The 15,976-nt window shown below is 43.3% G+C and overlaps 3 protein-coding genes across 6 annotated transcripts in view; 1 reads left to right on the top strand and 2 right to left on the bottom strand.

Moving 5' to 3' along the window:
• The window catches only part of LOC124186971 (terminal nucleotidyltransferase 5C), a 72,827-nt gene extending 61,710 nt beyond the window's left edge, over window positions 1–11,117 (top strand). The window contains exons 2-5 of one of the 3 annotated variants that reach the window (XR_006871756.1): window positions 3,386–3,914; window positions 4,480–4,597; window positions 10,175–10,525; window positions 10,667–11,117. The gene's annotated coding sequence lies outside the window, so the exon portion shown is untranslated. The remainder of the gene's footprint in view (window positions 1–3,385; window positions 3,915–4,479; window positions 4,598–10,174; window positions 10,526–10,666) is intronic. The other 2 variants (XR_006871757.1, XR_006871759.1) reach the window with 2 other exon arrangements.
• LOC124186997 (probable enoyl-CoA hydratase) lies at window positions 10,957–12,698 on the bottom strand. The gene is made up of 4 exons (XM_046579234.1): window positions 12,273–12,698; window positions 11,909–12,165; window positions 11,486–11,780; window positions 10,957–11,387 (listed from the first exon to the last, which is right to left on the bottom strand). The coding sequence occupies exons 1-4, from the start codon at window positions 12,385–12,387 to the stop codon at window positions 11,110–11,112; spliced, it is 945 nt and encodes a 314-aa protein (XP_046435190.1). The 5' UTR covers window positions 12,388–12,698; the 3' UTR covers window positions 10,957–11,109.
• A 221-nt stretch (window positions 12,699–12,919) lies between these two features.
• LOC124186952 (FAST kinase domain-containing protein 4) lies at window positions 12,920–15,944 on the bottom strand. 2 transcript variants are annotated; one of them, XM_046579129.1, is made up of 10 exons: window positions 15,779–15,944; window positions 15,501–15,651; window positions 14,862–15,320; window positions 14,650–14,799; window positions 14,303–14,548; window positions 14,077–14,221; window positions 13,907–13,990; window positions 13,646–13,807; window positions 13,490–13,565; window positions 12,920–13,376 (listed from the first exon to the last, which is right to left on the bottom strand). In XM_046579129.1, the coding sequence occupies exons 2-10, from the start codon at window positions 15,645–15,647 to the stop codon at window positions 13,163–13,165; spliced, it is 1,683 nt and encodes a 560-aa protein (XP_046435085.1). In that variant the 5' UTR covers window positions 15,648–15,651; window positions 15,779–15,944; the 3' UTR covers window positions 12,920–13,162. The 2 variants fall into 2 exon arrangements, with proteins under 2 accessions (XP_046435085.1, XP_046435074.1); XM_046579118.1 differs by having other exon boundaries at window positions 14,862–15,323.
• Window positions 15,945–15,976: the final 32 nt, after the last annotated feature.

The raw sequence follows: 15,976 nt of genomic DNA on the forward strand, positions 1-15,976 counted from the left end.
GATTTAACAATATTGAACAAACGAAAGTAGAAGCAGACGTAGCTGCGTCGTCTGTATCTTGAACAAAGTAAAAAAGTATAATGCGAATCTGAATAATTAATTAACCGGGTGCCGGATCAAGACGAATGTTAATTTTTTTAACCGTTTCTTCAATTTGTATTCAATTTCTCTTTGATTTATCGAGGCATAAAACGAACAAATAAACACTGTACAGAAATAAAAATTTATAGCGTTTAATTGTATTTATAAATTACCTTTAAACACTGTCCGACTTCCCGGTGGAAATAAATATCCTTAATCGTTTCGCTTTTCAACCTTTCCCGTTGAAAATAATTCATCAAGATTTTATATGTTGCAAACGTGTAACGCAAGCGTCGTGCGTACAGTGTACGAGAGTTTTTTTTTATCTACTTGTTATTCGGTATTTAATTTATTTGTTCTCGTCGCGAAGAACGTGAAAAAAACACAGCGTTGATCGCTGATTATTGATATAGACGTTCGAGCTGCAAGCTGTTTACACAAGCGTAGCTATACACTTGTATAAAAGATACCTGTAATGCACACGAGCTGGGCAACTCAGGTTTTTCATATCGCGTACCGTTACTTTGAATAATATAAACGGACTCCTGCACGAGGCGACAGGTATGTACGTACCTGCAGATTGTTCAGATATGACACCTTTATGCGCTACGAATTATTCATGAATTACGATCGAATAACCTTTCTTCTTAGCTAATGGAAATTAGCCGTTGCATATGATATTTTAATTTCTCGCGGCTAATTGCTTTTCGCAATGCAACTCAAGCACGCAGCGAACCGACGCGCTTTTTTCCTCCGATTATCGGTGTCCTTACACAAATATGTATGTTTATAAATATTAGGGTGGTCGTTAATAGGTTTGTTTTTGTATTTTTCAGGTTGAACGCTTTCAGGTTGATAAAAAAGAAATTCACTGAAAATTTTAACTCTCTGTATCAACTCTTGAGATACTCCGCCTTGTGATTGAAGTATCTCTTTTCAGGGAATTTTTTTTTTATCAACTGGAAAGCGTCAAACCCCCCAGCGAACATGAAATTTGAAAAACAACCCTATTAAGGACCACCCTAATAAATATATATGTATATATATATATACAGGATCATTTGTCGCTTGCAGCTTTTAGAGTCCTTGCTCGTGGTCAGGGATCGTTGTTATGTTTTATGCAAATACCGTTATGGCACAAATACGTAACACGAGCGTCCAGCAGTCAATATGGTTACAAGTACAAGTGTTCGTAGGTAAATACAAACTCGCAACGTTCTTTGGCACGGATTTAAATAAAACGATTTCAAAAGAACAATCGGTGGAATATAATAGAAGCAGAGAGAGAGAGAGAGAGAGAGAGAGAGAGGCAAATAAAAAATGAAACATAGAGAACCCGAGCGAATCGCAGAGCCATTGCTGCAGCGACGAAGTTGCGCGATAGATTTCTTAGAAGTTGTGTTACAGCTCAACAGCTACGGGCGAAAGTTTAACTAGCGCTATAGTTATAACGCGAGCTCCTATTCTTTGTTCTCCGATCTTAGGAATTACTTACTCTCCGTACCGTGCACATGTGTTGCGATATCGTGCCTTACATCCAGATGCATGTGCTTAAAGGTGTTACTCGAGATCGGCCAAGCGTCTTCCCCATTTCGTCTTTTTTCACGCTTTCGCTCTTGCTCGCACTTTAGACCTACAATTATACGTAGTTAACGAGGTACACGCCATGCCTGAATAAGAAAAACCCAAGAGGCTACCGATTGTCAGTTAATTCCCACGAGCCGGTACTCGATCCTCGTACACTCGTACTTGTACACCTGAATCCATCCGCATGTACACGTGTTTAAAAATAGAATGGAACTGAATATAATACGCGATACTTAGCCGAGAGTTTATTTGCCACAGGGTGTAAGATTGACGGAGTTACTTTCACGGAATACGCAACAAAGTCTTGAAATTTTACCGACTTTCGACACTGTACCGTAATCTCTTTTCCTTCTTTGTTGCGGATCTCCGTTAGGGGTTGTAAACTTTTAAGGGAAAACATTTTTCCAAGTCTTTAACGATCCACGTTGATCCACGTTGATCCACGTCGCAGTACGCGATGTAACGCAGGACGCACGATCGGCCCGCAGGTATTCATACGTTCGTTACACACGTACGTGTAACTTTTACTCCTATTAGGTAAGATTGAGATTATAAGTTGACGCGAGGCGCGAGGACGGCGCGGCATCTCGCGCGAAGAGATTCACATTCACTGGAATATAATCGCCTTATACTCCAGCAGTGAAAAGTCCTCAAGCCTTACGTCGAGTAGATCGATTCTCTTGCGTTTCGCTGCACGGACTGAATGGACGCGACGATCTTTGGCGGTAAACCCGAGCCGCGCTTCTTCTTCTTCTTCTTCTTCTTCTTCTTCTCGTTGTGCGTTTCTGCGATAGGGAAAACGATTATGGTGCAGTGATCCAGGATGTAGGCCTACGATGCCTACCCACTTGTTACAAGCCTTATAACGCGATAGCAAAGACACCGATGGCCAGACTCGGCGCAAACTGCACGTTGTAAATTGATTCTTATGGGTTCGAAGCCCGGTGCACGCATGGAAATTACCTCGCATTCGCCGATCGCTTATACGTGTGTGCATGAGATGCAGCGCCACGTCTGAAAATTGTGACGATACGAAAGTATGATTATATACCACATTTTTCTACACCGAAGAACGGAACGTACTGGTGATAATTGTAGAGATTTGGATGTTTTTGATCAGTTATGCGAGAAGTGAAAACGGATATTGGAAAATGTAAGAGTATCGAGAGAGAAATAGAGAGAGAGAGAGAGAGAGATTCAGACACGCGGGAATTAGAAGGGTGAATTACGGACGACGATATTAGCTCGTACCGCTTATCTCGCAGTTCGTTGCGTAGTCGGAAACGCCTCCAGTTCTCCACTGGCCCGTATCCGAAACGAATGACTTATACCACCAGGTACCCCGCAGCGCCGCGCGGTTATTGCAAATTCTTGCAAATAAAATTTCTAACGATCTGAAATTTAAGAGCCTCTATCTTTTCGCCCGATTAACGATCGTCCGTAAGAATCAATTGGCACAGTGCGCGCGAGTTTCGTTTTCGCGCGGCTGATGAAAATAGTCACCGATCGGTGTTTTATGCAATCCGATCGGCGCGGATAACATCGCGCACATCATCCAGATGCCAGACCGCAATCGCCGAAAAATCGGCTCGTTAAGAGAGACTAAGGGGCGTTCGTTTGCATCTAAATAGTCCCATCTACCATGCCATAAAAATGTGAACCGCCTAGTTTATACCTCATCTACGTATACCAGCGTTACACAGCACCTGTTTTTCAGGATCGAGCTCCGCAGAGGCGGATGTTGCCGATGGACATCGGCTACAGAAGGGGAGAGTCGAGAGGGGAAATAATTCTCAACGATTATGCCGGAGAGTTGTTTTCGATGCGACGCTGTCGTCCTCGGATGTACAATTCGCAAGGTTCTGGACGAGAATTCCTCGATGACGGTGGTGGTGGCCGTAAGAGTTGCACCTTCCCTTGCCGGTTAACCGCCGGCATGGTCAGGATACCTGGTACAGGTATAGGAGCAGGCTAAACTTATCAGAACTGGTTTCACCAGTTATACGTATGTACGCCGGTAACCGACGATCACCCCCGCAAATATCTATTCCTGCATGCACGGTCCACATAAGCCGCGAAACCAGTCCGAGGGCCGGGGAAGAAAGAGGGAAAGAGGGAAAGAGAGAGAGAGAGAGAGAGAGAGAGAGAGAGAGAGAGAGGAAGACGCTGGAAGGACGATAAGAGATTAACCTCGGCTCTTCGAGCGCTTTGCATCTTCGGAATATCTACCTTCTGCAGGTTGTCAGGTACGTAGTGAGATTAAGGGGGGAGTATACGGCTTGGATAGATTTTTTTTTTATTTCTTAAAGGAAACGAAAACACTTGAGGCAATCTGAATTTCAGGGCCTTATTCTTTGCAGTTTTGAGAAGATTTTTGAATTTTTCTTATCCAAATTAATAACAAAACGGCGGCATGGCGCGTATAAGTAGGGTACTGACGTTACTGGCGAAATTTTAACAGATAGAAAAAACTATTTTAGTAAAAACACCTTTACGGATTCGAGATCGTAGCTCAGATGTTGGAATAAAAAGAAAAAAAATTGTTGAGATCAAAACTACGGTATCTCGAGTTTTAAATATTTTGTCAAAATTTCAAATCAGTCGGATCAAAATTGACCGAAGACTCTGCGCTACCGGATTGAAAACGTGGTCGTTCGCTACTTATACGCGCCATGCCGCCGTTTTGTTATCAATTTAAATGAAAAAATTCTAAAATGCTTTTGAAACTGTAAATAATAAAGCCCCAAGACTCAAATAGCTCCGAGTGTTTTCATCTTAAAAACAAACTCCTAAAAATAGGTATGACTTTAGACCGTTCAAGCTTAATTGTTCACATACTGAGATGGACTTTTCTGCTCCCGGCGAGAAGAAACGTTAATTGAAACACCTGCCCGCGTTGTTTTCGACCATCGCACGCATCATCCGCCAGGTAAGAGCGACTCCCCATTATCTAGAAGTTGACTCGACACTCCTCGAGGAGCTCGGTGCACTTGATCGCTGTCACTGCCTCGTTTAGCCGGTATTTAACTCCCTGAACAAGGTATCACCGCGGATTGAGCAATTGAATAGCAATTGGACGATGAGCGAGTTTCAAGCATTCCTCAAATGCCGCATTTATTCGACGAGCGTGTTGAATGAACGCGCGGTGTTGCGCTTACAATTAGTGCAGGGAATGCTATAAATTCCTCTTCTCCTCAACCTCTTCGTTCCAGTCCTGGGGTCAAAGTCAGCCGAGTCAAAATTTTCCCACAACAAACCGAAGCTGCGTCACAGCCGATAAGCGACAAACGTGCCGCGGTTAGAGTGTTAAGTCTATAGATCTATAACGGTCCGTATTTACAACCTTGCGCGACAACGGGGGGATAGATAATACATGTATTTATTGATTGCGAAGCGGAATGTCGTTATTGGTGAAGGGTGGTGCAGGACCGTTTCAAAGCTGGTTATCACCTGGTTACAGGTGTAACCGCGGCCGTCGTGATCTGCAAATTACGCTACGTTACAAATTGAACAAAGTCAAGTAGTTAATCTGTTCAAAATTTTCTGTTTATTCATTTACACTCAGCGATAATAAGAATGTATATTATGTATATGTATTTTTTTTTTAATAACATTTACTACTTATTAGGTACGCTTACCGATAATTGCATATCACGCTCGACGATCGCTAGTCGATCCGTCAAAAATAACTTATGATTCGGATTGCAAGGAAATTCGCGGGCGATTCGATACCGGCGAACGGAGAATAACTTTTCACGGGGCCCAAGCCGAGAATATGGAATATCGCGTATCGGCGTGTATCCAGCATATATCGGGAGACGCGAGGTTGGGCCGCCTCGAGCCATGTAACAACCTACATTTCATTTAGCGAGCGCCCGACTCGGTGCACGCGGGGCGGCCTTGCTGCGGCCTGAATACCTCGAGAGCTAGTCCGCATCGCCGTCGACCCTTTCTACTGCGGCCGCTCTGTGATTTCAGTACTTAAGCCCGATTCACCGCAACGCGAAATTCCGCGCACCGCGCGTCTCCCTCCCCCCCCTCGCCGCGACTTCGCACTCACGCCGATGAAGAAATTACCGTAATTTACGACTCTATCAATCACGACTTCCTCTTCTCGCGTCATTCTTCGTATCGGTGCGTTTAACGCTCTTTCGGCGGTGAACCGCCACGCGTTGTGCAGCCGCGAAACGTGCGCGAATCGATGTTCCTTGAACACCGAGTCGCGGAATAACGCGGTGTTAATTTGCGTCTCGACTCCTTGAATCGCGTGATAACGATTTTCTTCGATTTCCGTACTACCAAACCTGCGTACACGCGTGTATGTAACAAGTTGCCGACAATCATTGACCCGACGTCGGATCTCGGGAGATGATTATACGAGGCGAACGATTCGCTAATCGTTTTTCCCAACTTGTCAAAATGGACTCGGATTATATAAGGTCCCTAGAATTACAACACCGGCGATTTCGTGTTTTTTTAACCGAGATAACGATCGTCGGTTGGACATTGCGCGATAATCTGCATCGTAGGTACACGACCGACCTATAATGCCTGCCTAATATATGCATGCACGTGAAATGGGAATTGAAATGTGACTTGCACGCGCGTAACCTGATGCAACGAATCGCTCCCAGGTCGACGCGGGTTTGTTTCAGCCGTTTCAGGGCCTCGATAGAAAACTCATTTGTATCGTTGTCTCGCGCTCCGATCGCCGATGTAAAACACGCGTATATATTATTGCGTTTTTCCTAGCACCGCGTCCTCGTCAATTGCGTCTGTAAGATACGCGCCTAGACCCTCGCTTGAATAGCCTCAACTATCGCACACGTGCCGAGGGTTTCAGCGTAGTAGTTATACGTTACACGGGATGGGTGTGTATGCAGGGCGAGGGCGAACGCGTTTGTAACAACTTTGGAAAGCTGAGAAGATGCTTGTAATTACGGGGCTCGCGACGAGCCGTAGCTCGTAAATTTCAACATAATTATAACCGATTTTCAGTTATACCGGCTGATTACCAATTACGCTCCGACCGACCGACCAACCCCCGAGCCCTGCTCCTCCCTCCCTTCCATCTCGGCCTTCGTTCCCCCGCCATTTCCACGTAGGTGTTATTCTTCACCCTGTATAAAAGCCTACAACGCAACCCTTATCCTCATCCTTACGTTTCGATTGAACATCTCGAGATGCGGCTGCGGACGTACAATGATTAACGACTAATCCGTACCCTTCCTTGTACGTATCCTGTATCGTACGGTATGGCGGGTGTTGGTAGTCATTGTTATTATTAATAAAATTATTATTATTATTATTATTGTTTTCGTTGTTGTTGTTGTTGTTGTTTTTATTACGCGTACAAATGACTCTCTGGCAAGTGAATGAAAGTGAAATTCGTTCCGAAAGTGGAGCCCGGGAAAGGTGAACGTATCGTATACCCGTGTTACGTATAGTATCATACAGCCGTGAGATGCGTATCTCGCGTGACATAATTGGCTCGTCGAAAATTGACCGCGAGCACGTCATAGAAAACGAAATCTTTTAAGAAAAATCGGTCATTCGTTATTACACCGAGTCAGGCGGCGATCGCTGATCGTAGGAGGACTCGCGGTGAAATCTCGTGCGGGGGAAATAAATCGACGATGCGAACTCGCCTCCCGCGTTTACGGTAACGCCATCGGTGCTCGATAAGCGTGCGGTAAAGTCTGCGGGAGGAGACGCCGCGGTGTTTACGCGTGCCCGCGAGAAGCTTCCGTGGTTGTGTTGGTCGTTGGTTCTTGCTTCGCGGAGAGGGCGACGACCCTGAATTCCGCGTCTCGATCACCGCCGTCGGGGACCATCTCGTCGATCGCCTTGCGATGTCCCGATACCGCGTGCTGGAAGTTCTCCACCTCGAGTGCCGACCAATGTATCCCTGATTGTCTGTAGCAGGCTGCGGTAACCGGTAATAAATTGTCATCTATCCGGTTACGAAAACGAGCCTTATAGCCTGTACCTAAACGTACGCAGGTTGAACCGTAGGTAGACGGCTTAAGGTCTGCGGCGATAATTATTCCGCCACACAGGCACAGGCCGCAGTGTAATCGTTTGTACAAGATAAGCAACACCTTATTTATGTTAAACAACTAGATTTTACTCGCGCGCGTGTTGCGGTTCGTGTGTGTGTGTGTGTGATTTTTTCTTTCTTTTTTTTTTCCTTTTTTTCTCCTTCCTTCCTTTATTTCTTTTCTACTTTCGTTGACTCACATTTGTTTCTCTATTTTTAGAAAATTCCATACCCACACAACGTATTAGACTGAAACTCGCAGCATGGTTGACCAGATCGTGCTGCAATAACTATTGTAAAGGTGTATATAACGCGGTTGGTTGGCCGTTGTAACGACTAGTTGACTAACGCACGTTGAGCAAATCCGCTCTGCTCAGTCATTTTGACCATATTACCGATTCACACCGCCCGAATCCGTCGGTCGTGGAATTCTCTTCTCATGCTTGGATCATATCCCGCGTTCCTCCCTTGGTGAAAATTTTTACTGCTCCGAATATTTTCAGAAATTGGAACATTTCGCATTAGTTCATCAAAAATTATAAATGTGCATAATTGTAGTAGCTTGTAGATTTTTTACTAACAAATAAAAAAAAAAAAAAAATACAAGTTCTTATGAGAAACTCTGCATATTTACAATTTTCGTACGAAAACAATTTTCTGTTTTTACGAGATACGAGATTGTACGAAATGACCAAGTTTCGTTAAAAAATTTGTAGAAAATCGTCGAAATCATTTTCACCAAGGTCTTTGTACATGTGCAGATTACACACGGGCATGCATCGATCGGCGTACCTGATGTACACATGCGGATATCCACGTACGAGTATACAGAGATATGTATAAGACGAAGTATTTGCCGTAGAGATATTTCGCAACAATGTGCGGCCGCCGCCGCCGCCGCCGCCACCTGCACCCATTTCGACACTATACGTCGCAATTCGCTCTTGCCCGCATAAGTGTATAAAGAAGTGTGTGTGTGTGTAGACCGCCTCCGGAGTCGGTGTGTATCGGGCAACGCTTGTCTTACTTTCGCCAATTAAATTTGTGCAGTTGTTTTAACGGTAAGAAAAGAGAAGGAACGCATGCCTGTGTATTATAGTATATAACACATATCTCGAATTCTCAATCAGCATCGATGCGTGCGCAATTGCAAACGCAAGCGCGAATACGAACGGATATTATGTATATCATGCAGCACACATGTGTATGCATGTAATAAATACATGTAGGGCGTAATGTAAAATTTCTGAATTGCTGCATTTCAGCCGAGCGCTTCGTTGTATTATTTATGATGACGACGCAACGCTGGAGGGCGCATCCTTGATTTTTATCTGTGGATATGATACAACATATAACTTATATCGCGCAGGGATGGATTGAGACTAATCGCCGCCCTAGGCTTGCGAGCAAAAGCCGACCGTTTAACGCGGATGTAGTTAGGTGAAACTCTCATTTTTCAAAAAATTCTGTTAAATGCATTTCCAATCGTGCGCACGTGTGTACTTCCGTTCTCTCACTCCATTTTCAGAATTTGATGTTTGTGCCCAGGTGCCGTTCAAGTATTAGTTAAACACGGGTAGGCCATTCGAAGAAACATTATCAAATGTCACCCTACAGTATTAGACATTCCAGGCAAGCGTTAGCTGACATGGGAGATTCAAAGTGCGTGCTCAAAGCCAGCCAACACACGGCGTGTTTGAGAATAATAAAAATTTGTTTTAAAACGAGGTGTTAATAATGCATTAATTGCTCAGTAATAGTATCTTAGCAAGTATAAGGTTCACTGCATGCATTTAAGAAGATACACAATATATGATGTATTCAATACTCGATGAATAATGAATTCACGTTTTACCAAACATGTCAGAGTGTATTGACAATTAATAATAATTAACATCCAATAAAGTAGGGACGAATTGATCAAGATGTGACTATAAATGGCACTTGAGCCATTTCCAGGTAATAAATCGATCAGCTAATGAACTTTTGAAGAAGCGTTATGTAACGTTAAAAAACAGTAGTGGGCAAAACAAGCAAACGTTACCAATCGTTGTCGCTCGGGGTGGGATGCAAAAGTTTGCAAGAAATTAGCTAATACCCACTTGAATAGCCCCCTAATTACGAGGTGACAGAGGAGAGACGAGACGAACAAACGCGGCATTTATTCTTCGCGTCTCGGACCTCGAAGGAAACTGGGACAGCGATCGTTCTATCGATATTCGGCTTCTTGGTAGCCTTGGCGAGAGACATTTGAAGTTTGTTTTCATTCCTCCTTGTTACGGTTTATTCTCTTTTTCTTTCACAATTTGTACGCAGCGACTTATCCGCACTCTACGTGTTCGATAGGCCGACAGGGTGACGGAATAAAAATGCCGACGATGACCGTGGTCCGCGTCAAGTACGTTCTCGGTACGTGAGAATCCATATTTTAATTCATGTCATTCCTTTTCCTTTTCAAACTTGCAGGGAAGAACGGGAACGACGATCCGCAGGAGCTCCAAGCTGATTCTTCGAACGGTACCAGAGAAGTATTGGTGAACATCGACTGTCCGATCGGACTAATTATGGACTATGTACGAAAAACAGCTCGCCTCGAAGAAGGTGTGCGAAGCGTCCTTTGGCGAAGCCAATCGCAGCTGCCTAATTTCCTGCCTTTTTTCTTACTCCAAGTAATATATTGTGATAATAAAACAGGGGAAATCGATCTCTGCGAAGAAGATACGCGTCAAATGAAGAACGTCACTAATTATCCTTGCTGGGCTAGAGGGACGGATATTTTGGTACCCGGGACTGTGTACTTCATCGTCAAGGTCGAAAGTACGTACGTTTACCTAAATAACCGGTTATACCGATCCTTTGCATAGCGTATGCGATTAATTCTGTATACCTATATGATTACAAATTTCGACATAGTTTCATGGCTTTTTTTTTCTTTCCAATCGTGTTTCTTGCTTCAAGGAGACACCGAGGGACGGATCTCACGGGTTCTTCCTGTAATCAACGCCGTTGGCAATAAGGCAAGCAAAATTGCCGCCGATATAATGTCAAAGATACAACAACCGCCTGCAGGAAAGCAACGGACGTCATCTGTCGCGGGTAAATCATCGCTGCAGGACAAGAACGCTGGTAAAAGTGTACATCCGGAAAGACGATCGAGGGTCAGCAAACCGGCTTCGAGAGACAGAGTTGCTTAATTTTTATTATTTTTCGAAGTGCGATGTCTCGAAACTTTTTTTTTTTAAATCTCGCAAAATTATTGTCAGCCAGGCGTGCAGGAGGTATGACAACTTTTTTATATTGCAAAGAAAAAAACGTCGGCTGTACAGCAAGATTAAAGAGGCGCTTTTATTCAATATACAATACAAGTATAATCGCTATAGGATTATATTAAATTATCACAACTACAAAAGATCGTCTTTAATCTCGTCGGTCTTGCTTCTATCGATGGGTCGCAAATGATAGAATTTTCCGTGCCTCCCGATACCCTCGCGAAATTTCTTAGCACCGACGGCGCCTTCTTCCAACAAAAGATGCGACGAGTGATCCTTCTCGTACTGCAACGCCTCCTCGAAGCTCCGCGAAGAGAATGAGGCGTTGTGAGCGGAGGCTCGATCGGCGAGCATCGTACGCTGGGGGAACTTGAGCAGACACTGGGCCAGGTTGAAGGCCTGTCCTAGGGCTGGGGGAAGCAAAGAAGAATGAGTGGAGAGGCACTCCCGGCTGGCCTGTCTCGTTATTCTTATTATCACAGTCAGTTTCTTTTCTCTTTCGTCTTACACGTGCCGCACGCCACGAGCCTGTTCGCCAATCCCCACGAGAAGGCTTCAGCGGCGGTGATTCCTCGGCCCGTCAGGATCATGTCCATCGCTCTCGAGTGGCCGATCAGAGCCGGTAGACGGACGGTACCACCGCCGAGGATCGGAACGCCGAATCTCCGATTGTGAAAACCGATCACTGCGGACTCCTCGACCACCCTTAAATCGCAGAGAAGAGCCAACTCGAGACCGGCTCCGATCGTGTAACCGCTGAGGGCAGCAACCATCGGTTTTTTCGTCAGAGTCATTCGGTTCGCCTGAAAATTAGACCGGTACTGAAAACGGGGGTGGAAACCTGGCATTTCCTCCTCTTCTCCTCCGATTTTTGGAGTGAGATTTAGAAAGGAGTACTGGGGTAAAAAGCAAGACGGAATTCCTGCCGTACCAGAGGCCCGAACTGTGGCAAAGTGTCTTCCGACTCTCCGTCGTATTCGGATATTTCCTTGAGGTCATAGCCGGTGCAAAAATTTCCCCCAATACCGTGGATAACGGCGACAAGAGCGGATTCGTCTTGCTCAAATTCTTCGATAGCGTCGGAAAGATTTTGGGCCGCTATTCGGTTGAGGCTGTTCTTTTTCTCCGGACAATTTATACCGATCTTTGTTATCTCGCCCATTCGCTCAACGAGTATGTCTTTATTCTCTGTAAGAAATATATTCATCCGTGATGAAAGTATGACGTATGAAAATCGTTTTCCATCAAACGAAACGTGACATTGGAAATGGAATTGATTCAGGTATTTTACTCGCCTTTAGTCGGCTCGCATAATTCTACGGCCGCGGCTGGTTTTGAGGTTAGAGATTTTTTTAAATGACGCCTGATCTCCCTGCTCAGCGACGGAATCAAACGTCTCGCGGAAAACATTTTTCTCCGTGTTCTTTTCCTAACACAATTCAGCTAATCGATTAATACTTTGATCCTTTAAGGATTTAAGCACATTTAATTTTCTCCCGACGTAACGTCCACGGATCAACAACTCGCACATGCGTGTATCTGGTGGCGGTTGGTCAATGAAACAAACCAAATTGGCGTCGCCACTTGCTTGATGTTGGTATTTGATCAGGAATCTCTAACGGGATGCAGGCGATATCTCTAATCATTCTCCCAATTTTTAAAACATAGTCGAACACGCAGGGGACTGCGGCATTTCTACGCAAGTAAAATATTCGGTTACTCGTTAAGGTATGAAAGTAAAACTAAAATTACATGATGTAAATTCTTTATTTTTACTACGTCGCGAACTTCACAAATTTTTCGCATAATCTCAAACAGGATCAGGTCGTATTGGTGATTTGCGAATGAGAATGTTCTTTGTATACCTATGCCTTTTGGACCGTATTTTTTTTTTCTTTTTTTTTTGCACACCACTTTTTCCTTCTGCGAGTTCACCGTCGTCGATTTATGTTTTTGTTACGAAAGTAGTTCTTCGATTTTCACGTCTAGAATTTTGTGTTTCGTAAGGAAAAAAATAATGGCATAACATTGATCGACCTTTTGAGAAATGGGTCAAGTTAAACTTGCTCAATTGTCGTTCACAATGGTGTGCCATTCGCATATTCCCCCCCCCCCCCCCCCCCCTTCAATTAATTTGTTAATTGTTTAATCACGGATTAATAGTAACAAATTATGAAATTTGACCCTAGGTACTACTCGACTGAACCGTTAACCGTATTTTTTCCTTTAAGTATTTAACACGTGTTACTAATTTATCCTGTGGATTAAATTCTGTATAAGGTACAAGCACTACTTTGTATCCCTTAGCTTGTAGTAGTCGGATGATCAGCGAATATAAACCCACACACTCTTGGACCCCTCGGCAAAAGTCGTTGTAATAAAGGCTAATCACCGCAAGTCTAAAACAGCAATTTTCAAAATTTTCACAAATAGATTTCAAAGATATAATAAGCGAACGTCATATTCATTTGTATATAGGTACCCCATTCCTTAACAAACTTTACACACTTACCTCGTAGCATTACTGTGTTTCGCCGCTTGACCAATCGGTAGTGGATTGCATTTATCGTCCACATAGCATTCCGCATCTGCGGAATGATAAATCATAAAAAAAAGTTATGAGCTAATTATATCAACTTGTCAATGATTCGAATTAATTATAGCTCACCTATAATAAAGCCCATTCCGGTGTTCTCATTGATTTTCAGACAAGTTGATGAAGCGAATAGATTGGAAAGGGTATCGTGCACGGAGGTAACATAGAGCTGTTTCTCTTTGGGTCTATTGATGAATGTCTCATGCGAATTGAGGTCTTCGTTTAAAAATGGCCCTAAATCACATAATCAGATCTCTCGATAAACGAAATACATTTATTAAATATATTTTCAATTATTTTAGAATGATGGCCCATAGTCAACTGCAAACTTACCCGTATAATTTGGGATTAGTAATTTGGCTGCAGCATTAACGTTGAGCAGCTTCACCTTCCTTGGCATCGTCAGACATTGTAAGTCTGTGAAATTTAACCAGAATCGTGATAAGGATCAATGGTATTCACGACCCAGTTTCACTTCAATTCAGAAATATATTTTGAGATACCTGTCAATTTTTGGATAAAAACTGAGTCCAAGGTGCAAGCAACTTGGACAGGATCTGCTATTCCTAGAATTACAGTTGCCCAGACAACATCAAGCCATACTTCCGAAGCGGATACATCAGTCTCCTTTAATGGCTTTATGAATGCCTAGACCATTCAGTAATAAAAATTGAAAAAGCTTCGCAGACAAGAAAAGAGAGGAAAACCAATTTTAAGTAAGTTTGGTACCTTTTGCAATTCTGTCATGTTGAACGGTATGTGTAGAACAGTGGCTAAAGTTAACAACAGGGATGTGATATACTGTGGCTTCAGTGATCGTGGCTCTGCCAAGATCCATTCGCATAACGCATCCAACAGTTCGGTATTTTTATATCGGAGAAAGCCCAAGGATGTTACGACTGAGCCTATTACAGCGGTACCATTATTCTCAGGAATACGTATGATTAATTCTGAGCTAACTTTCTCCATCAGTACCTACACATTTTTCCCAATATTTGTACATGCCAGAAAAGTGTTGATCTTTGATATTTCGTCTTAAGTAATGATAAGCAGAAAAAAATATTTCGTTTTCATACCTCATCTGGAAAGTTCAGCACAGCCAATGAAAATAGAATGTCAGCACATTCTTTGACATTCATTTTCTCAGTGCTGCGAGAGATATGGTACGACAAAGATCTCAATATGGGTAGGGATCTTCTCCGCTTGTGAGCCAAGGTGGTAAGTACCTAAGAACAGAATGTATTAGGAAATGAAAAAAACTTTGCATGCTTACCGAATTAGGGCTGACCTGGGTCATCTGAGCGAGAGATAGGGTAGAAATGAGTTTTGCTGCCTCATCATCTCCCGCAAGGCTGAGCACAGTTTTTAAATCACCATGTTCGTGGGGTTTGGATATTGTCGATTGTTCAGCCTGTCCTGCAAGCTGTTTGCAAAGTGACAAGAACCTCGGATCTTTCTCAAAGTCTGCCGGAGTGATTGTCTTTGCATTAATCCACTCGGAGAGAATAGACATAATGTTGAGACCATCTCTTTGAGATATTTTCTCATTTCCTGCTATGCTTAATAACTTGTCGATGGTATTAGCCTCAGAAATATCTTTTCTAATGGAGGATTTTGAAGACCTATCGGCCACTGTTTTCGTGTCATTCAGTATTGCGGCAAATGCCGCTTCGACTAGTTTGTTTTCGGACTTTAGTTTCGGTTTACTCTGCTTTGTACTGGTTTGCTGTTGGACTGGTTTCTTGGGCTGCTGAATTTCAAGAGACAGTAAATGACAAGTGATCTAGAAGGATTAGGAACACTTGTGCAGTAGGCGATAATAGAAATAAATGTAATAAAATTAGGAAAAAACAGCTGAAGGCAAGTTAAGCAGGGAAGAAAAACTAAGCTACCAGTTTGTGTATTACTTTGTCAATGGATAGCAAACCTTGTCAACAATAGAAGCAATGTCAGGAACAGGGGCTGCGGAACTGCTGAGTGTTAACAACTGCTGCGAATTAATCCTCCATATCGTACGAGGGGCGAACCTAGTTACCACGTTACACATGGTTCCGCCAAATTGTAGCATTGCCATTAATCTGGAAAATGAATAATTCTTTATGTAATATGCCATAGCATATAAGCAGAAGGACTAGCCCTACTCTGTTCCCAATAACACGTGACATAACACTAAGAGTAACAGGTGATGTTATAAATGACACTCACTATATATTTACAGCTTAAATGTGTGACGATTAGTTCACAGATCATACGTATTTATAAATTATATTATTATCAATTTATGATTTCATATTGAGGTTATGCGGCTGCTGCACATTCGCTCTGCAGTCTGTATTTAAAAGGAACCGTAGATACGAAACTCTGACAGCATATCAAAGAATACATTGACGGGTTGGCGCAATG

Source organism: Neodiprion fabricii, chromosome 1, assembly GCF_021155785.1.
Source record: "Neodiprion fabricii isolate iyNeoFabr1 chromosome 1, iyNeoFabr1.1, whole genome shotgun sequence".
NCBI lineage: Eukaryota > Metazoa > Arthropoda > Insecta > Hymenoptera > Diprionidae > Neodiprion > Neodiprion fabricii.